The sequence below is a fragment of the Athene cunicularia genome, assembly GCF_003259725.1.
Source record: "Athene cunicularia isolate RWA chromosome 20 unlocalized genomic scaffold, athCun1 chr20_part1, whole genome shotgun sequence".
Classification (NCBI taxonomy): Eukaryota; Metazoa; Chordata; class Aves; order Strigiformes; family Strigidae; genus Athene; species Athene cunicularia.
The window spans coordinates 9,398,904-9,420,955 of record NW_020799125.1 but is presented as its reverse complement, the minus strand read 5'-3'; the positions used below and the strand labels follow the sequence as shown (position 1 = coordinate 9,420,955).

The following is a 22,052-nucleotide window of genomic DNA, read 5'->3' as shown; positions in this document are numbered from 1 at the left end:
AGCGCCCCGGCAGGGTCACCCCGCTGCTCCGCGCTGGAGATGCCCTGGTGGCCCGGCTGGGGAAGAGGCGAGCCCTGGAGGGTCCAGCACTCCAACCTTTGCCTTGGTCTGCTAAAACAAACGTTTTCTCTTGGGTTTTTCTGTTTTGTTTTGGGGTCTGATTTTGTTGTTTTGTGGGTGTGTTTTGGCGTTTTTTTTTTTCTTTAAACATTTAGTTCAATTATTCCTCAGACACCCAAGATACCACTTTGGTGACTGCTCTCAGAGGGTGCTCCAGTCGTTTGCTCTCACCATGTGCTGTAAAAATACATCTCAAGTATCATACAGTAACATGTTTGTTAATCAGATTACTAAAAAGTTGAAAAGGAAGAAGATGAAACAGATGTGGTGAGTGATAACCCTGTATCTGATGGCACAGTGCCGCCTGTGCTGCAGGACAGCTCAGCTCCCGGGTTGTGGTCTGGGTATGCAGGTGGGTGGGGAGCAGGTTTTCTCTGCCTGGCTGCCTTTGGGCTCAGGCGCTGACTGCCAGGAGGGTTTGGAACAGAGGAGACCAAAAAAAGTGATGTGAGGGTTGTGGTGGTCCTACTCTGGGAGACCCTGACTGGTGCCAGCTGCACACAGCTTTCCCAGGGAAGAAGATTGCCTCCAAAACCCCAAAAGGTTGGGGTTTTTTTGCCACTGTTTGCATCCCTTACCACTCCCAAACCATTTATCTCTCAATTTGAGCTCACACCAGGAAAGTCTAGCGTATGTGGAAAAGGCTGTATGCATGGGTCTGATTTGTGTTTCGTTCCATTACTATGTGAGGCTTCCTTCTGAGGAAAGGTGACTCATGCAACAGTGGGCAAACCTTGATACCAAAATCAGGGAGCATTGTCATCTACTAATGGTTAAAGCCTTTTTAAGGCTACTTCAGTTTTGGGAGATGCTGGCATTTCATCACCTCCACTAAGAACAAAAGCTGTTGGTAAACCCCAGTGATTTCAGACTTTTGACTGAGAGATGCAAGTTAAGTTCTTCTTTCACTTGTGCTTCTTCCTACTTTTCAAGTGCATGGGAGGGTGGGATGTCAAAGAGAGAGACCTAGGAAAAACCATGCAGGGTTTGGCTGCTAAGATCAGGCTTCTGTCGTCTGGTTGCCAGCAATTATGAGACTGGTTTTACTGAGTCAGGCAGTCCCTTTCAGTCCTGTGAACCTGCTAAGTCAGGCTTGGGGAAGAAAAACGGGTCTGAAGGCAGTTAATGAACCCTATTCATTCCCCTGGACCCTCTGCTATTGGGAATGATCAGTTTTGTGTTTTGGAGATGTTTCTGGTAACTGAAGCAGCTTTGAGCCCCAGCAGAACGTGGGGCCGGGGCTGCCTCCGCGTTTTTTGGGAACTTGCTGACTCCCAATGACTGCAGCACATGAATAGGGAGCTGCTGGGGCTGCTGGTGGCTGACTTTGAACCCTGCTTATTGTAGGCCATAAAAGACAGAATAGACTGCCATTCCTTGAACACCAGCCTCTTCCCTCTTTGCTCCACAACCGGAGCAGAGACAGTGTCCTTGCTTGCTACTGGCTCTTCTCCCTTCAGGCCGGCCCCAGGTTGGGGGCTCTGGGACACATGGCTCTCTTCTCCTGTGGCTCCTGTGTGCCTTGAGCCATGCTGCAGGGAGCAGGATGGGAATGGGGGCTTCTAGGGACAGGCCCACACCCTCCCAGCAGCTGGTGTAGCTCTGCTGCTGGATGCTTGTTTCCAAAATAAGCATCAGGTCATGTTGGGCAGGTGTTTCTGCAAGCCCTCCTGCGACACGCTGTGTGTGTCACGGTGTTTCAGGGCCTGTCCCCATCCAAAGGGAAGCATTTGTCACCAGTGTGCCTGTCATACCCAGGAATTGGGAGAGATGGACCAGAACTGGCTGTAGCTGCATGTTTCCTGTCACTGGTGAGGAGAGCACCTGGTGCCCAAACCCAGACGGTGGCAAAGGTGCCCTCCCTGTTGCAGAGCACTGGCTGTACCCAGGGGGTTTGGGGGGGCATCCTGCCCTGCTCTCTGTAGCACTGCAGCCTCCCCCAGCTTGAGACAGACCTGCCCATCTGTGCCGAGCCCCTATCACAGGTATTTGCACTGGGTGCACAACTTACAAACAAACAAATTTTAAAAATAATTTTAAAATGTGATCCTTATTGTGGCAGTGCAAGTGCACAAGGGTGTGCCAAGGGTATTTTCTTTGGCTCATCCACTTCTCATGCACAACCTGACCCTTGACTGGCTTGGCACGGGTCAAAGCCTGGTGCCGACGAGGCTGCACCGACCTCAGCTGTACCTCACGTAGTGATGTGCGCACTCATTCCCTCAGTAGTGCTCTGCGGGCACCTTCTCACATAACCTTCCCACATCCACTTGTCAAACAATGATGGCAGTAAGAGGGTGACTTGGTGCTGAAGGAAGGGCGAGGACTCTGTTATTGCTCCAAAGCATTACCTCATTCCAGCCCCCTGCGGGAGGGTGACACACAGCCGCTGCCTGTTAACGGCACCAGGAGCCTCGTACCGAGGGTGGTGGAGGTTGTGTAGTCAGTGCCAAGAGAGATGGTGCTAAAGGCTGCTCAGCATGAGAGCATCCTCCTCCGCCTCAGTGACCAAACCCCCATATCATGTGAATGCTTCTCCAGAAAACACAAATATTTCTTGCAATGGAGCAGTGTGTCGTGTGGGTCTTGTAGTCTCCCATGTTTCTCTTACAAAGGCTCAAGCCTTAAAGCATATGGCAGATTGGTCTCCAAAATGCCTTAGTGGGTGTCGTCAGGTTTGAGGATAATACTGTGCCTCTTCCACTTCGCATCCCTCTTGATCCACTCTCACCTCTTGCTTCTAAATGAGCATTTGTTGTGAGTTTACGATGAGTGTAACTTTGCTCCTGATAGCATGCTTTCATAAAACCAGTATTTGAGGAACACAGTTCATTCTTTTTGCAGTGATTGGCATTCCTCTTATCTCCTGTTGAATTTTGCTCTCTATTAATGTTTTCCTGCCATGTGTATCTAACAGCTGTCAAACGACAGCTGTAATCACTGTGTTTTTCAGTTATTAAGATCAATAGAGTGAACTTTAAATTATCACCTTTTAATGCGCTAATAAATAATCCTGGGCAAAGTCACTGCTAAGGGTTTTAAAATGATGCAACTTTAATGGCTGCCTGGATTATCTATTAACATCTGCTGGGAAACCATCAAAATAAAAGATGAGGTTGGTGTTACTTTTACCATGGTGTTAGGGCTGAGTTCATTGTATATATTTTTAAAAAGACCCTAAACCCACCTAATACAGAAATTCCCTCAAGTGCCTTAGCTTGGATGGTACTTTTTATGCCACATAATAAGTGAACTGAGCAGTTAACTGCTTTGACATGGTCTGCTGAGCGAACTGTGGAGTAATAGAGAAATTGTGTTGGGTTGACTGTAGCTGAAAATACTTTGAATGTTTGGTTAACTTTTTCCTCTTAATTTGACTAAATTGAAAATAATCAGACTTGATCTTTGAATGGAACACACTTGTTTGCAGTACCTCATTTTGTGTTGGAAGCTTATTAAGCTTTAGAGAAAACATTACAATATTTTCAGAAGAGAAAAGTCATGTCAGAGTCCTTAAAACTTATTTTTTACAATCTGAACCAACTTCCTGATATCTGCACTAACAAGTCATGTGCCGTGGCTGAGCTAAAACTTTTTTTGCATAAAAATGGAAAGCGCTGGGTTTGCTCTGACAGCCTTGGCTGGGGGTTGTCTGTGCTGAGGACACACAATTTACAGCCAGTTACAGCTTTTCAACTCATTCCTCTGACTTGTGACAACTCTTTAGTGAAACTCGGAGATTTTACTGAATTTTACTGTGGGTTTTTGATGCCCTGGCCAGCGGTCAGTGAACGCGCTCTCAGCTGTGGAGGGACAGAAGGAGGGTTGAGGGGTGGCGGTTCTGAGGGTGGGAGCAGCTGGGGGGAGAGCAGAGCAGAGCTCCTGCTCCGGGAGAGCATTAGAGAGCTCTGCTGCTTTCTTGTTCTTTATCAGAACAAACGTTACCACATCCAGGTTTGCTGTGAGAAGGGAAGGCATCGCTGGTACCGCATGGCTGAAGGCTCCTCTCCAGTGCTGGTGTAGCCTGTGGTGCTGTTGGGCTCCTGGACCAAGTATCAAGATTCCTATTTAATCTGTCTGCACAGGCTTCCTCTCCAAATAAACTGGAGGGCTTGGGGTGGGAGACCACACATGCGTGAACCTCTGTGTGCCCAGGAGCAGCGCCCTGGAAGAGGCACTGGGCTCCAGCGTTCACCTTATTTCTGCTTGCTCAGGCATCATCTCCTGGTACCGCAGTTCAGAGAAAACCCTTTCATCTTTATCTGGGTACCTTCCTTGGCTTAAAGCAAGGTCACGTTACCCACTTGTATCTAGAAAAGTCTTGTGCTTTGTTTACCCAAAACAAACACACAGGAAGGGAGCTGCAGCGTAATCTGCTGCGAGCAGCCTCCCGCGGACCTGGAAGCGTGCGGGGTTTGTGGGCAAGGCGCCTGCGGGAGCTGAGCGGCTCCGTTGTGCCTCTGCTGATTGCAGCCTTATCTAGGGCCAGCTCTTGGTGGAGACCCTTGTAGATAGACCTTTACTTCTTCACCTGAATGTCATTTGGTAACTAAATAGCCTGTATTAGCTCCCAGCTGCAGAAAACAACCCCCTACAAAGTTTTGGGTTGAGTAGCGTGGCACAAGTTTCTTAGCACTTAGTTTAGGTCCCTTCAGACCCAAAGAAATGCATGGCAGTGGAGAAAGAGTCTGTTGCTGGTGCTGGAGAGGAACCTTGCTGCTTTACAAGCATCTCTCCAGCAGCAGTGGCAGAAGGAAGGGACTTGCCTGAGTAAAGCACACCACTGAATTTGCTTTCTCACTGATGGCAGTGTCACGTTGGGATGTTCCTGCAGAAATGCTTGAGAAATGTTTGGGGTGAGAAGACCCTGGTAGGTTTTGTTTGTTTGGGTTTTATATCCAGCATGAGTGAGTTTCAAGCCCTTAACTCCATCAGAAGGTCATGAGGGCTGTTGAAAACCTCAAGGAATGGAGCTTGCATGGTTTTGAAATAGGAATCAGAGCTCAAGAGTGGAAAGCATGCCAGGCGTCCACATCTGGCAGTGTAGACCATGTCCATAGTCTGTTATTTTATCTGCTGCTTCTCAGGACATTTAGTCCTCGTAAGTCAGATTGTGTAACTCGAGGTGGGAGGAAAGATCAGGTTTTGCCCTTTTAAAATCTTCATCCCTGTAGATTCAGATCATGTCTTAAGGGTAGGAGAAGTCACAGAGATATCTTTTTACAACCTGCTAGCAGGGGTGTCAGTGGGGATATTCATGACCCCTGGGCCAGCTGATTCCAATGGTGCAGGATCAGTAGCTGGAGCTGCCCTGGGCCTGGCACCCACATTTTGCATCTCACCAGTGCATGTTTCAGCGGTAGCTTCATGTCCATCCTGCGCAGGTGGCCTGAACCTGAGCACTGTCCCACACCAGCAGTGATGGCCTTTCGCAGTAGCAGCCGTCCATGAAAACCCTGGCCATGGGCCAGAAGGTGGGTGTCTCTGCCTGCATGGCAGGGCTGCGGGAGGAGGTGGGGATGGGAGCGAGCTCGTGGGCATCAGTGCTTGTCGCAGAGATGGGCATTGCCAGCTCCATGCCGGGAGCCAGGCCAGCGGCATTGAGCTCACTGACATCAGCTGCTCGCAGGTGCTTCAGAGGAGTGAAAGGTTCTTGAGGTGGACAATTACACATTGCCCTGCTTGTAGAGACTGCTGCATCATTTTTCTTCCAGCTCCTTGTAGTTATTGTTTGATATGTACCCTGACGCCAGAAGGTCTGTGGGTTTTAATTAGTAACCCTGGGTGGTTGAGTTATCCATGCAAATATCCAGTCCTCTTCTGAATCCTACTCAGTTCTTGCTCAGCGTCCTGCAGCGATCATCTACACAGGAAAATTTGCACAATGTTATAACTGATAAGAACTTTGTATGAAGTTGCTTCTCTGCAGTTTCATTAAAAAAAAAAATTAAATATGTATTTTGTAGGCTATTCCATTGCTTAAAAGAAGACCATTTTGGAAATAAGAAGATCGAGCTGAAACATTTTACATCTAATATTTTCCTTCCCAGTTCAACTTCCAAATTACATTTGTCATGTTCCTCCAAAGGCCCAGCTGTCTAATGGAAAAAGCTTGCTTTTGCTTTTCTGGAGCTCTTTCTCCAAAAGCCATTGTTTCAGCAATATTCAGGAAACAGGGTTTCAGAGTGAAGGGATCTGAGTTACTGTCCTGTTTTTAATGAGTCAAAATTTAAGTGTTTTATTTGAAACCAGCTTGTTACAGGGCAGCTCTTGTTCTTCTTATTTTTTACAGCACCTTGCACCGTGGGACTGACTCCATGTGTAGGATTAGAAAGCCTCTAAGCTCTGATAATACCAAGTAATTCCCAATATATCAGGAGTTATTTCTTGGAAATGAGTCAAACTTTTTGTGTAATGACTCTTAGCAAATTAATTGATGCTTGGGTATCTGTGAATTCAAGAAGGAGCAAGCTGGAAAGCGAAAGTGTTTGGGGTTTGCTTTTTTCACTTTTTCCAAACTCTAAACCATGCAAGCTGAATAAGGATAGGGAAATTCCTGAAAATTACTGGAAACAGAATACATTTCTAAAGATTCATTGAAAGCGTGAGCTGTAGCAGCAATAAGAAAATATTGAGATAATGCTTAGATATTGAAAAATAAACTTTAGAATGATGGTATTTTAAAAATGTTTTTGTGCTTCCTTGTCATGACTTTGTCCCCATAGTGGATGCATTTATACCTGTGTTAGCACTGGCTGCTTATCTCCAGACTTTTGCTGCAGCTCTTAAGAGTACCTCACCGATTTCTCTCTATCTTATTGCAGGTGGAGCTTCATGTCCACCTGGATGGAGCAATTAGACCAGAAACAATCTTGCACTTTGGCAGGTGAGTTGTGGGGGGAAGAAAGCTCTGGGAGCTGCAGTTCAAAAGCATCATCCCTTCTGCTTGGCCAGTTCTCCAACAGAAGAGCTTGTGCTGGCAGGCTGGGAAAGCTCTCTCCCTTGCTGTGCCTGCAGCAAACCTGCTGGTGCTGGTGTCACCTCTGCACAGACGGCTCCTCTGGCGGCACTTCCAATGCACAGTGCTGCAGCGGGGCTGCGCTGGTAGCAGGAGCCTGAGCGAGGTGGTCATCGGTCCTGCGAGCTGGGCAAGCAAAGAGGAGCCACCATGAGAAAAGTGCAGAAGGTGTCTCATATAAACAGAGCTGTCTGCCTTTGAAGTGTACCCGGGAAGTGGCAGGGTCAGTGTATTCTCATGTCTTTTTCCACATTCCTACTTGCAAAAGCAAGTAAAATGAAACCAGGCTGGGAGTGTCTTCTTGGTGGTGGTGCCATACCGCAGTCTTGGGAGGAAAAACCAGCTTGGGTGCTCCTCCCTGCCCTGCTGCTCTTTGCCTTTGAACCCCAGGCTGGCTGCCTGGTGCCAGCAGTCAAGGAGTCCTGCTCATGTGAGGGTGACCCAGGAAAGCGCTTGGCAGTGACCTAGAGAGGGTGTTTTCTTGACAGAACCCACGTGCATCTTCTTGCTTCAGTGTAGCTTGTGTGGGAAGCACCAGGATGAATGATTAACTGGTGCGAGGACGTGGCTCCACGGGTGTAAGCAAAATAAACTTAAGACTTCTTCCAGCTGTCACTATTCAAAAAGCTAATAGAGACTCGCAGATATCCTTGAATCTGAAAGTGGCAAGCTTAAAGATTTCAGGAAACAGCTCTTACATACAACTCTGGTACTTTGGGGAGGAAATCAGTTCTGAGGAGGATGGGAAGTAGTTCTGACATCCTGTGAGCCCAGCAGACTCCAAGGCAGTGCAATTTGAAGGAGAAATTCTCTAAAGCAGCTTTTTCTGCTGGGGGCGGCCATATGTTTTGCAGTGTGGTCAGAGTAAAGAAGGTGGATCAGAGATATCCATCTCATTCATGGCAGGACATCGGTACGGTGAGCTGAGTCAGGCTTCCTGCTGGTTCTGCCCGTGCTGGTGGTGGGCTGCAGGGCTGGAATGAGTCCTGATGGATGGAAGAGTCGGTGCTGACTCTCTGGGGCTGTGCTGGGTCCCACTGCCAGCAAAGGACACATGCTGGTGTAGTGCCCCAGGAGGGTTGTAGGAGCCCTGAGGCCCAGGAGGCACCAGCCATCTGAGGATCCTGTGCACCTCTCTTGCTTAGGACAGAAACTTTCGTTGCTCAAGTGTGTGCCCAGTTCCCTCTTATTTTTAAACAGCCCTGGCATCTTCTGGGGCTGCCAGCCCTTGGGTGCCGTGCTTGGCTGGGGTGGAGCAAAACTGTGCTATTCATGGGCTCTAAAACTAGTGCTCACACAAATGTAAAAGCAATGGGAGACTGTAGGGGACTGCCTTAATAACCTCACCCTGGACACAGAAAGCTGCTTGTGCTCTATTTTTAAAGGTAAAGAGCTGAAAATAAATTTGCTGACCACATACAAATAACCCAAAGCTGCCAGGATGCACAAGCCCCCTTGGGCAGTGGCTGAACTCATCCATTTTTAGAAACTTTAGTTCCAGTTCTGTCAGGTCTGGCCCAGGCTTTGCATCCCCCCTGCCCAGCCAAAAGGTTTAGAGCTGTGGCAGACCCCTCATAGAACTGGGTGTCCTCAGGAGAGGTGCCCTCTCCGCAGGGGGATGGTGTGCGTGGTGCTGCCAGTGGCTGGAGGTAGCTCTGGGCACAAGCATGTTCTCCTGGGGCAGCTTTGCTGCGGGAAGGCTCCCAGATACCAGCTGGGTTGGATGGGGCAGCAGCAGCTCCCAGAGCCACACGGGCAAGATCCACCATCCCCCCCCTCAGCCAGAGACCTGAGCCCAGCGTCACTGCTCTGTGGGTCACCCCAAAGCACTGTCGCTGCTGCCTGCGCGGAGGCAGTCCTTCGGAAAGCACATGAAAGAGGTCAGGGAAATGGCTTTGCTGTAGGAAACTTTTCCTGGGCAGGTGGAGGAAGACGCGGGCCAGTTCCTGGAGCAGAGACCAATGTGTCAGTGCCATGGAAAGAGCAAGGCAGGGGGGGAAACCAGTGCTTTGGCAGTGGTGAACGTTCCTTGCCAAGTGCCACCAGCTTAATCTGCGCAGATTGCCTGTGAAGGCTGAGAGTGGGGCTGGTTTCTTTCCTGCATGAGCAGGGAATGAGCAATGTTTACTGGGTCCAGGAGTGGGGTCTTTGGGCTGCTTCCCTGTGGATTATTCATTGAGATGGTTCCTGGCATCAGGACACTAAAGCTATCACTGATGTTTTGTCTCTATTGTCAGAAAGATCCATCAGTTGGCTGTAGTTCATCATGGCAGGAAAGAGGATTAAAACAAATTTCTAGTTATTAGTCGTAATTTAGGTTGGCATGTGCAGGGTACCAGGGTGTAGGGTGGGGATGGAAAAGCCTGCCTGGGAGGCATGCAGCATCCTTGGCTGGCAGTCCCCTTGAGCCTGACTGTCACCCCACCAGGGACACCTTCACCCACCTGGGACTCCAGGCTCTCCAGGGAAAAATGGCCTCTTCCCTCTGGGAATCATTTAGGTGGACTTTACCATCTCCATCCCTTTGGTGAGAGCAGTTGTTGGGACTGCCATTTTCTCCTGCGTGGGAAGTGTCCCCATCAGAGAAAATGCTACCATGATGTTGGGTTTGGGAACCAGCTCACTTGCGGGAGCTGCCAGCATTAAACCCATGAGCCATGACACTTCTGTGTGCAGGATCCTGCACCTGGGAACATCTCTACAAATTTTCAAGCCTCTGAGCCTGCATAAGTGGAAATTAACTTTTCTAAAGAATGTTGGCAATTCTGCCACGAGAACTAGGAGATGTCACGCCTAGGATAGGAGGAGGTATCCACACCCCCTTTAGGTGAACTCCTTCTTAAGCTTAAAATGTGCTCTGGCTCTCTTCCTGCCAGATCAGTCTTTTGATTTGTTTGTGCTTTGCTTTGTTATGCTTGTATTTGGATTTGTTTGGGATTTGCTTGTATTTTGGATTGCCTTCCTCCCCGCTGAGATTCAGGGCTGCATCTGTGAGGAGATTTTGGAAGGACAACACGTGCCATATCTTTTCTGTGAAGAAATGCATGTTAATGCTGCCAGCTTGGGATGTGATTGCTGTATGAAACGGACTGGTTAAACATGTGATAGCCTTTGCTGTCAATAACATGTGGCTTCTTTTCCAGGAAAAGAGGGATTCATCTTCCTGGAAGCACTGTTGATGACCTCCTGAAGCATGTCAGCTACAAAACACCACTGACACTTACTCAGTTTCTAGAGAAGTTTAATCACTACATGCCTGCCATTGCGTAAGTACCGCACTTTTTGCTTCTTCCCCCTCAACATTGGCAGGACCTCTTGGCTAATGTTGTTCAGCCATGGTGGTCATCTCACCTGCCCCCAGTGTACCCTGAGGGTGATGAGTCCCAGTGATGGGTCCCACTGCTGTCCCTGCAGGGGTGACCGTGAGGCGGTGAGGAGGATTGCCTACGAGCTTGTGGAAACGAAAGCCAAAGAAGGCATCATCTACGTGGAGGTCCGGTACAGCCCTCACCTCCTGGCCAACTGCTGCGTGGATCCCATCCCCTGGGGCCAAACCGAGTGAGTGATCCCACCATGCCAGGAGCTGGTGGGTGGCTGGTCAGGCATGGAGAAGGCATGGCCCACACCGGTCAGCCAGCGTGTGTTCAAAGTCTGGTTTAATCAAACCTTCTCTCTCCTCCAACACAGCAAGTGCCAGCATGCTTCCACCTCTCTTCCCCATCAATAAGATTTTCATTTTATAATCTGTGTGCTGCTGTGTTTTAACGTCCCTTGCTCTGGGCACCTAAGTCTGCATGTGTGGAGCAGCTGTGCTTGCACTTCTGGCTGAAGCTGTTCTCTGTGCGAGGAAAAGCAGCGTTCAGATGTGGATTGCCTGTCTGCAAAATGTGAATGTGAGCTGGCACACGGTGGCAATGTTGGAGGGGACTGGCGATCTGATACCTTCTTTACATGTCATCCCTTCTGTGATGTGTGCCTCTGATTAAATCAGTGCTGGGCTCTGTAGCCCCTTGCAAAATGTGTTGTGATGGGCATTGAACGCCCATGCTTGCCCCTGCCTGGCTACAGGCAGTTGTGTGCCCTAATGAGATTCTCTGGCAAAGAGCGGATTCCTCTGCTCAGGCAGGATTGGCATCCAGTTCCCCGAGGCTTTTCTAAATCTTACTATCATCTTTGCATGCTTTTGTGCCTGACATCTGGTAAATCTGGGCACAGCATGGGTGTAAAAGGTGCTCTTCAGCTCTGGGCCATCTCGTCAGGCTCCTCGGCATGTTAAGGCGAGTGGGACCCCGGGCAGCCTGAGTTTTGCATGGGGTGTCCCGTGGGGGTGCTGAGGTGGGCCTGCGGCTCCTGCCTGCCTCCCTGGCAGGTGTCCAGCCTCCTGCTGACATCTTTTCTTCCCTGCAGGGGAGACCTCACTCCAGATGAAGTCGTTAACCTCGTAAATCAAGGACTACAGGATGGAGAAAGGGATTTCCGCATCAAAGCCAGGTCTATTCTATGCTGCATGCGCCATATGCCAAGTAATGTATTGCAGCTCCCCTGCTGCTCTGCTCCCCTTCCCTGACGCGTGGCGGGGGGTGACGTCCCCTGGGTTCAGGTCCCTGCAGAAATCCCCGGTCCCATGGCCCTGGGTCCAATGCAGGACCAGATGGTGCTGAGGAGTAGTTTTTTCTTGGTGGGGTCCTCTGTTCCCTTCACTATGGGGTAAGGGTCTGCTGGATGTGAGAGTGGGGGTCTGTGGGTCCATCCAGTGCCTGAAAGGGTTTGCTAGAGAGACAAATGGGCTCTTCTGTCCTCTCTCACAGAGGTGTGACTTCTGCTCGTACCTCGCTCCCTGCCCAAAAGCTGGAGCCCTCCTTGGGCCAGTTGAAACTGTTGCCATAGTGTGCGGTTTCATCTGCCACGACTGTCTGGTGGTCCTGAGAGCGAACAGTCACAGGAGGAGGGCTGGGTGTGAGGTCTCACACTTTCCCTGCTTGTGGTCATGCTGCTACAGCAGCACACGCCTTCGTTAGTCTGGGCCATGGGTCAGCCAGGGAATCCACTGGCTGCAGTCTCTGTTGGTTTAAGCTGAAAACACAAGTAAAATATACTTAAGTCACACATATAATAAAAAGACAAATAAAATCAGCAGCTCTGAACTTTGTCAGTAACGGGTGCTATTCTGGTCATAACTCAGAATAGGAAGAAAACCCAATTTCCAGTGTTTCATTGGGCTGCTGAGTTCTGTGAGCATCTTCCTCTAGGGAACCATGCAGTCAGAGCGAGGTTGTGTGACAGTAGCTGTTCTGTGTGAAGACTTTGTTATGAATATCTTCATCCCTCTCAACAGTTTTATGTATGCTTAGTAGGGTAGATGGTGGAAAGATTTTTGCCAATGAGTACACAGTTAATTTGTGTCTAGAAATGTGAAAAATTGTTATTGGAAACTGGGAGATTTGAGAGTGGGTTTTTTTTCCTGCCTGCACAATCAACCCCAAACAATACTTTGAAAACATGACCCTTAAATTTCTGGTTTCTAGGAAGAAACTTTTTTCTTAGTAGAAACTGGAAAACTGTGAGGAAGTCACACTTGTCTGCAATTACAGTCCCTGCCAATGCACAAGCAGTAAAGGTGGTGGGAGCACGCGAGGGCACATGCAGTGTGTGCTTGCACAGCAGGAGGGATTGCTTGTGCAAACAACCCAGTTGGCATTCAGTGTCCCAGGGCACCAACTCTTACCCAGAGCCAGTGATGCACCCAATGCAAGAGTCGTTAGCGCTGCTAGTACTGCATGCGGGATGTGCTGCACAGTGAGAAGCCACCCTGTAATTTATGAACTGTTGAGAGAAAGGCAGAGGTGCCAGCCAGAACTACCTCATATTAAACTTGTTAATAAAATAATGGCTCTAACCCAGGGAGTTAGAAACTGATGAAAAAAGAAAATAAAATTGCACACGTTTTCTTAGGTGTTCATATGATTTTGGGATCATACCATATCATATCATAACAGCAGGTAGCTGTTAAGTATTAACACTACCGTTTATTTCTTGGCCTTTTTTCTAAGGGTAAGCTGGTAGATGCATGTCCTTTCTCAGAGGTTATCCTCTATCCTGATCAGAGATAGCTCTGAAGTAGTTGCTAACCACTTGTTACTCTCTTTCTCACTGATGACAATAAGATAAAATTTCTTGAGTGTTTAAGGTCAGCCTTCCAGGAGGCAGACCAGCTCCTTCCCACTGGGAGCAGCATCTATCATCTTGTCTGGGGGAGTTGGGGATCATCTGTAGCAGGGGAGGGCTGACTGTCATACAGGGGCCCTGCAGTGACACCCCCCCAGCCCAAACCTCTTCATGACACAGCACAGCTAACGTTTCCCCCTTGCCCAGTCTGGGATGGGGTGATATCTCAGGATCAGGCTGAGGGATTTCTCCCACGCACCATGTTACAGCACTGGGACTGTGCAATTCAGTTTACCTTGGGCCAACTGCAGCAAGCACTACCGTGTTTGATTTCTTTTGTCTCTTTTATTTTTTCTTTTTCTTTTTTTCCCCTGCTGAAAGTGAGCAGAAAAATACGATGAGAGCAGCTTTATAGATGGTAAATGCATCTGATTTCCCTTTGATTGATGATGGACTAATGAGTTGGCAGCTTCTATTTGCCTGAAGATGGCAGACCTCTCTAGGAGTTTGTTAGTTTTCATTTTGAGTGTCGAAGTTTAGGAAAGACCAAAGAAAATAGCCCTAGCCTTCTAGTTATGTGACCAGTATTTGTTTAGAATAATGCTGAAGGTGTGACTCTTACCAATGCTTTCTCCTGAACTCTGGTGCTGTCTCTTCCAGGCTGGTCTCCAGAGGTGGTGGAGCTCTGCAAGAAGTATCGGAACAACTCTGTGGTGGCCATCGACCTGGCTGGGGATGAGTCCCTAAAGGTGGAGAATTCCTCTGAGCATAAGAAGGCTTATGAGGTTTGTTTAATAAGCTTCTTAAAAGAAATGACAAAAATAACATATATTGAGGGGGCATGCATATGTTATTCAGACTGCAAACAGCTGGGACAGCTTAAAAATTCGTTGCAGCCATTAAAAACATTCTGTTAATAGCAAAAGTATTTGTTTATATTTCCGAACTGATTAATAGCAGGCATCATTGCTTAAGCATGGACTTGGAACTGGAGCTCGGCGTGCTGCCCCACAGCACTGAGTGCAACACAAGTGACACAGAACCTGTGTCCCCCCCGGCAGCACCCCACTGCTGTCGGCTGGGGTCTTCTCCTGGGCGTCTGTGAAACCACAGCCAAGCGTGGAAGAGACTGGCCTTTCCAGTCTGGCAGAAATCACTGGAGGAGAAGAGAAGCAGCTGCGTGGTTTGAAGTGCTTATATCTGATCATCTCAAATGCAATCACTGGAATGTCTTTGGGAGCCTGGTCCAAGACTCACACTAGACCTCAGCACTTTTCAGCGGCTCAGAGGGAAAGCTCTGTGCCTCACTCCTCTTTGCTGGTGGGATTTTGGGGTCGTTTGTCCCCTGCATCAGTGTGAGAGGAGGCGGGGCACCATCACTGCCAAAAAGGACGGTGCTCTGCAAGCAGCACTCAGGGCTGAAACAAAACCGGACTTTCTTGAGGTCTTTGCCTCTGTCAGTGAGAGCTGACACAAGGTCTGCCTGCGCCGCTGTGCAGGATGAACTGAGTGGTTATAAACTGGGATGTGAGCACAGGGTTTTATTAATCAATGAGCAGGCATGTCTCATCCTGCCCTGGTGTGCCAGCAGTACCCAGGTCCAGACTCCCCCACCTGAAGGATGCATCTTATCTCTGTGCCAGGGACTTGCTCAGGCTCTGAGATGCTGAAGCAAACCCCGCTACTGATATTTGCCCCTCTTGGTCTGCATGGCAGGGAAGTGTGTCCCCATAAATACCACTGCTGTGCTCCGTGGGGTATGTAACACATCCAGGGAAATCAGAGAGACTTGTGTCACTTGGGCAGGCACGTTCTGCCTGGGAGCTTTCAGAGCTGCTGGAGGGGAAAGAGCAGATAATGGCAAAAGCTCAACTGTGGCTGCTGGCTGCAGAGGAGCACCAGGGCAGAAACATACAGTTAAGGATGCCAGGACCACTGTGTCCAAGGAGGCAGCAATTCTTGGAGGAGAAGCCAAGGGAAGCACCATGTGTCCTTGGACAAATGGGTTGAAAAAGAGATTAAGCCACTCCAGGGAAGATATGCCCATGGATGGATGTTAGACACAAGCTCCCTCCTGGATGCAGTGGACAGGGGGGTCAGGCTTCAGTGGCCAGAAGGATTAGTGGGGAAGTCTTGGTGCATGTGGTGTTCCTGACCCCTCTGCTTGCATCCTCCTGTTGGGATAGTTGGGGATGCCTCTCTTAGGAGTGCAGGAAGAGGAATTTCTGGTTTGTCTTCATCTCATGTAGAAACAAGTGGAAGATTTCAGTGCTGGTATGAGTTTCTCTTTCTTCTTGGTCTGGTACTAGGGCCAGAGGGATTTTCTTATTTTTAAACGTGTAAACAAATTAGCTGTTTGGGAAAAATCATCACTCGGACATAGGGAGCACAGAGTGCCTTTCAGATCGAAGCACAGAGGGCTCTTCTGTAGATGTTCCAGGCAGGACCTGGGATTGCAGCACATGAGAAGCTGAGAGTTAAGTAACTGTACAAAAATCTTGAGTGCAAAGCCCTGAAGGAGTGCCTGGGAAGAGTGTCTGCTGCAAGATGGGGCTTGCAGCCTGCCCGCTGTCACCAGCTGTGTGGCCCTTCTCCACCAAGGCAGGAGCCAGGCTTCCCTCAGGGCTGTGCAGCTTCCCAAAGGTGGTCACCCTGGCAAGGGGTTTTTCGGGATGGCTGTGGAGAGAATCTCAAAATGCCCCCAAAGCTGAACCCACAGAGTCCTCGAAGCTCCTTACAGGAGGGAGGCACTTGGTGTCTGAGCATGATTCATCTTTGCCCTGGGGGCTTTTAAACTTTCCCACTTGGCTGCAGCCAGCCAAAAAGGTAGAAATTTCAGACAGGAACTACTGCAAGGTTCATGCAGAAGGGCAAGGGGGTGGAGGAAAGAGAGCTTCGAGCTTGCTGCTGTCTGGAGAGGAGACAGTGGTGAGCTCACCCAGTATTAAAAGATCCTGAGGAGTCTGGCTGGGCTCCAGGGGAAGGTAACCAGGCTTTCTGAGTTCCTCTCTGTCTGGCATTACCGAGCCCTTCTCTACAGCAGAGAGCGTGTCCCTCTTGGGGTGCAGGGCTCTTGACCTGGGGGCTCCTTGCACAGACCCCTGTTGCTTGCTGTGCCCCACGAGCAATGCCAGCCCAGGGGTTTGCTGACCTTGCTGTGGGTGATGGGACAGAAGCATGTCCTCCCTTGCTTTGCAGGAAGCTGAAAGATGCGGGATTCATCGTACTGTCCATGCTGGGGAGGCCGGCCCGCCTGCCATGATCAAGGAGGTATGAGGAGCTCCTGGCTTGGGGCAAAGAAGGGCAGGGGTGGGAAGTGCCCCTGCATCCCCTGTACTGGGGAGAGAGGAGCCTAAGTGCTCTCTGTATTCATGACAGAGCAAACATCAGGGACCCAGGCAGAGATCTGTCCCCAGCGGCTCAGAGAAGGACCTCCCCAGAGCTGGCTCGGTGGTGCGGGCTGCACCCGCGGTGGGGCAGGGGTCTCTGGGCAGGCAGGAAACAAGCTGGTGCTCGGAGGCTGTATGTGGTTTTCCTGTTCTCTCTAGGCAGTTTATCTCCTGAAGGCTGAGCGCATTGGCCATGGCTATCATGTCTTGGATGACCCTGAGCTCTACAAGGAGCTGTTGAGAGCAAAGATGCATTTTGAGGTAAGGGTGTGTGATGAGAGGTGACGGCGAGGCAGCTGGTGTCTGAGTGGAAAATCTGCTCTCGCTTGGGCTGTGCTACAGCCAGGGACACGACCTGACGGCCAGGGACATGACCTGACACCCGAGTGCTCACCACGTGTTTGGGAACATTGCCATCAAACCTGGATGCCCAAACCCCCCCAGCAAAAGCAGTGGAGAGACTTGGCTGTTTGCTGGGGTCTTTGCTGAGAGGGGCACTGGGGCACACAGCTGCTTGCTTGGTGTGTAGCAGAGAGAAATGGATTCTGGTCTGTCTGAGGATAAATTTTGGAGGGCTTATTCACTCATTTACATACCTTAAGCCTGCAGGCTTCTCCTGCCACAAAGCAGGCTGCTGTACCAGAGCCTGGCTGGGTGGAGGGTGGAAGTGCCTGGGAGTTACTGTGCATGGGCAAATATTCTTGGCTTTTCCCCGACTAATCCAACTAATATATGGAATATATGTGTATATACTTAATGCCAGTGGTTTCTTAGCTGTAGCTGACACATGAAGGGTGCCTGACTGGCCATGGGAAATACCCCACTGGCTCCTGCTGCTGCCATACAGGGTGTGAGCTCTTCACACCCATCTCCTGGGACATGCACTGGTCCATTAGAGTAGCACTGAGGGGTAGCTATGAACAAAGGCCTAAACCTGTATCTGGTTTTACCAGCGTGCTTAGCTACCTGTGTACACAGCTGGTGTTCAGATCTGTGTGGTTGATTCTGGTTTTTTGTGTTTAACTCCCCCAAACAGGTCTGCCCTTGGTCCAGTTATCTCACTGGAGCATGTCTTCCAGACTTTGGGAAACACCCAGTAGCACAGTAAGACTTCTCAATTATCTGCAATCTTAAATAACCAAGATCTGAGTTGAATATCGCTGCATTATGGCTTTAGAAAGGTAACACACATGTAACCACTTGGGAAGATGTGATACCTCCTCATCCTTTGACACGGAGGGGCCTGGTGCAGCTGGAGGGCGTGCAGGTCCCTTGGGGATGCTGCCCCGTCCCTCCTGCCCCAGCTCTGAGGTGCAGGGCATGAGATGCTGTGTTCTGGTCACTAGCCCTAGTTTGTGGCTGAGAGCTGATGTTGCCGAGCCTCTAAGACATGCCCTGCTCCTCTCTCCACCCAAGAAGCAGCTCGGTGGTGAGCAGTGGTGAGAAAAGCCAAGTCCTGTGTTTGAGCCCAGCAACACAAGCTGCAGGGACAGCTGCAAGGTCTTTGCTTTTACTGCATTTTACCCTGAGAAGTGCATGACCAGTGCAGCATCCAGTGTTTTACCTACCGGTTCAACCTGATTTCCTTACAGATTTAGGAAGGATGGAGCTAACTATTCTATAAACACGGATGACCCCCTCATCTTTAACTCCAATATTGACAAGGATTACAGCATAGTGAAGGACTACATGGGCTTCACTGAAGAGGAGTTCAAGAGAGTGGTAAGTTGGCATCGGTGCTCTGCTCACGTGCTGGCTGCAGCCCAGAACAACCCGCTGCTTTTCTTCATAAGCTGAAGAGTTGTCAGTGGAAATCAGAAAATCCTGCCCTGGCCTTGTAAGCACGAGTGAGGCTGAGGGTGGCTGCTGAGCTGGCTGGGGGAGATGTGGGGAGCAGGGGGGTGTGAGTGCAGGGTGGGCTCTGCATCGCTTGGGCTGACTGCTTGGGCTTTATGGGGAACAGGTCAGAGTGGAAATTGTCCACTGACGTCCTCACAGCAGGTCTTAGCAGGAAGGAAGGAAGATACCTGTTGCTTTTATTTCTGGATTTGGAGTTGCAGGTAGGTTGTTTCGAGGCCTGGCCCAGAAATTAGCAACATTCAGCAGGTTCGAAAGCGCTTGCGGTTTTTGCAGGTACAACATGAGTATGCGACTACTGAGCTGGAAACAAAGTGACTGGTGGCTTCGGTTTTGGCACACACGGTCATTTATGTGTCTTCATTACAGCCCTGATTTTCTAATTATTCACCCAAGACAGAAAGACAGGATAACTCTTGGGAGTTTGACATCTGGTTACCAAGCGAACCTTTTCTGGTTTGCATTTAGAGTCATGCTCAGTACTTTCACCTACATGTCTCTCAAGATACCTGCTTGGTTGGGAAGTGCAGGATACACTTTACAAGAGAGCATCAGTCCTGCTCTCAGCTCAGGCTGGAGGAACAAGTCCCTTTCTCCTACAGACATCACTCTCTGGGTTTGGAAGGGGGAGAAAGGATGGCTCTGAGCTCTGCGATCCCGAATCCACAGCTGCTCTGCTGCCAGCTGTCCTCTCCTGCTCTTGCAAAAGCCTGGTGGTTCCTGTGTAATAGAAGAAAAGTCCCTGCACAAGACGGACGAGCAGGGTACACGGCACAGCCAGGCTGTGTCTCAGCAGTGGTGTGTCAGGCTGCCACTACCACTGTGCTGGGAGAGGCCCTTGTCCAAAGGGGAGCCAGGAGTGTAGGGAGAGGTCTAAAGTACCTATCCCAGAAAGACCAAATTTGAAGGCCTTTGCTTTGTGCCTGCCTCATTCCTCTTGGGACTGTTGCTAGTGGTGGGTAGAGCAGTTGCCCTGTAAAATGAGGCTGTGGAAATGAATCTCGGAGTGGCAAAACTATACACTCTCCCTTGCCTCTTGCTGCTCAGAGCCAGATGTTGGGATGTGCACAACCACATGTTCGTGTCTGATGTGTCTTAATGTCTCCCTTGTGTTCCCCCTCTGTCTCCCCAGAACATCAATGCAGCTCAATCCAGCTTCTTACCTGAGAAGGAGAAGCAGGAGCTGCTCAACACACTGTATGAAGCCTATGGGATGGTCCCCAACGCATTGTGACCCATCCATGTAAGCCAACATGGAGTGGTGGCCCTTCTTCATGCGTGCCTGACTCTCCTCTGGGCTAGTGGGAGCACTGGAGAAGGTGCCCAGAGTCGGTCTCTATTACTGGCTAAGCAAAATCAGGCTATCACATAAACCTACCTATCACTCCCGCAAACTTTCTCCCAAATGGATATCCAACTTCCTATCAAGCTGTTGTGCAAGCAGACAAACTGCCTCCTGGCCTGACTCCTCCACCTGCCAGTCTTTCTGTACCACAGATGCAAACAGAAGAACCTCCCCTGCCTTTTTTTTTTCCCCTTCTTCCTCTGCTTTATCCTCCTGCCCCACTGACCTGCCTAGCCCCAGGCTGCAGTGCAGAAATAACTACCTTTAACTGTGACTGTAGCCTGGGTTAGTCTTCACCTTTCTAGGAAGAAGGTATGTTAGCGCTGACAGAGTGAGCAGGTGCTTCAGAAACGAAGGCCTTATTCCCATCTGTGTGGGTAAGAGGGTTTGGCCACAGCTATATTTACCCAGGGTTAGTCTTGTGCTAACACAGCAGGAACGAGAACCAGCTGGAAGCTGGTGCTCTTGCCCATACACAAGTCTGAAGGGCATTTAAAAAAAAAAAAAAAAGAACTTTTTTGGCATCGTTTCTTGGATGAGGACTCCTGTGTATCAGCCTCCCAATGTCACTGCCACAGAAGTACAGACCTTGGGCTCTGGCTCCAGCTGTGCTCACAGCTGGCCACAACCATGCTCACACATGCATAGAAAGTTGGAATATATTTTTACCATTCTGGGCCACAATCTGCCTTCTGGGACTTTTCCTGGTTTTGTACTCATCCTGGAGAGTTCCTGTAAACTGCAGTTTGCTCTTCCTCTGTCTTTATTTAGGACTTGGAAAAAACATGATTGATTGCCTGTTTTAACCATTCTGCCCTATTCCTGACTTGACATAATCTTTAGGTACCATTAAAACTAAGTAAACTAGTAAGCTAGGGCCCAGTGTCACATGTTGACTCAGGTCCCATCTGAATTGCTTCTCTCACTCAACCACAACACTGGCTAGAAGTCAGATCTTCAATTTGTTGGAGAATTTATACAGAAATATTCACCAAAATTCCTAAGCGATTTTGGTGTATTATAGTATTTTTACTTCATATGCAATAGAGCTGTGCAACCAGGGGAGAGACCATTATTTTCTTACATGAGTGTGTGGTGTGCTTTAGCATCCCAAGTGTCTGCCAAGATGCTTACTCCAAAGATACTGTACCAAAAAGTTGCCTTTGACAAGGGGCCGTGGTTACCATTACCATGAGCTGTGTGAGACTGGTTCAGTCTCAGCCAGCAGTGACCACATGCTGGGAGCATTTCCATTCTTTTGGGGTTCCATATTTGTTTTCTGAGTAAAATACTCATCTCTGAAGTACATGGTGCATATATACACGCACATACATGTGTATAGCTAGATAGATGGATACGAGAGTTCATTTCTTACTTTTATAAAGCAAATGATAAAACATCACTTTTAAGTACATAATTGCGGTAAGAACCAGGCTTTTTTGGGTAATTTTTCTGCAAAAATTGTTTTTGAAGAAGAGTTGCTTGTTTGGATTCTGGACAGTTGATTGTTAATCCTGTTTAATAAAATAACAAATTTATATTAAAAGATAAATCCTCTTGCTTTTCTGTTCAAGGGTGACTCTTAGAAACCATGGTCCAGGGTTCACAACATGAGCCATCGCACCCCTGGTAGAGCATCAGGGTTAATTGGTAGGTGTGGTGGGAGCTTTGGCAGCCTCATCCCTGCCTTCTGCTGCCAGGTCAGAGCGCTTTGACAGCCAGAGGGAAGGTACCCCTGCTCCCTTGCTAGACAGGCAAGTTAGATTTATGGATGCAGGTTGTTCCAACCTCACGTGTCCTTTTCCCTTCAGTAATCAAAGGGACGTGTATCACTGCAGAAGCAGCAGCGCCATCGCTGTGTACTCTCACTTTTTCTTGCATGTATAAGAAATAGCTAACAATTTTTTTTCCCATATCCTGAGTTTTGCACAGTCGGTTGATGCTAAGAGCCAGCAGTGGCGCAGCCTGGGCTGCCTGTGTTGGACAGCTCTGTCAGCTTGGGCAGGGGAGTGTTTGCTGAAAGACTTTCCGATCATTTAGTGCTCAGAGTTTCGGGAGGTCTGGCATGCCACTGTGTTCAACTGAAATGAAGGGCTCAGATCATCCATGTGCTCAGCAACTTTGCAAGTCAGGATGTGGCTGGATTAAACCAACGCCC

At 49.2% G+C, this 22,052-nt stretch overlaps 1 protein-coding gene across 1 annotated transcript; it reads left to right on the top strand.

Moving 5' to 3' along the window:
* The first annotated feature begins 6,948 nt into the window (after positions 1–6,948).
* ADA (adenosine deaminase) lies at positions 6,949–21,440 on the top strand. Its single transcript, XM_026862272.1, has 10 exons — positions 6,949–7,006; positions 10,282–10,404; positions 10,553–10,696; positions 11,546–11,661; positions 13,964–14,088; positions 16,502–16,573; positions 16,852–16,953; positions 17,729–17,796; positions 18,285–18,414; positions 19,682–21,440. Exons 2-10 carry the CDS (start codon positions 10,391–10,393, stop codon positions 19,781–19,783), a joined length of 873 nt encoding a protein of 290 aa, XP_026718073.1. The 5' UTR covers positions 6,949–7,006; positions 10,282–10,390; the 3' UTR covers positions 19,784–21,440.
* The last annotated feature ends 612 nt before the right edge of the window (positions 21,441–22,052 follow it).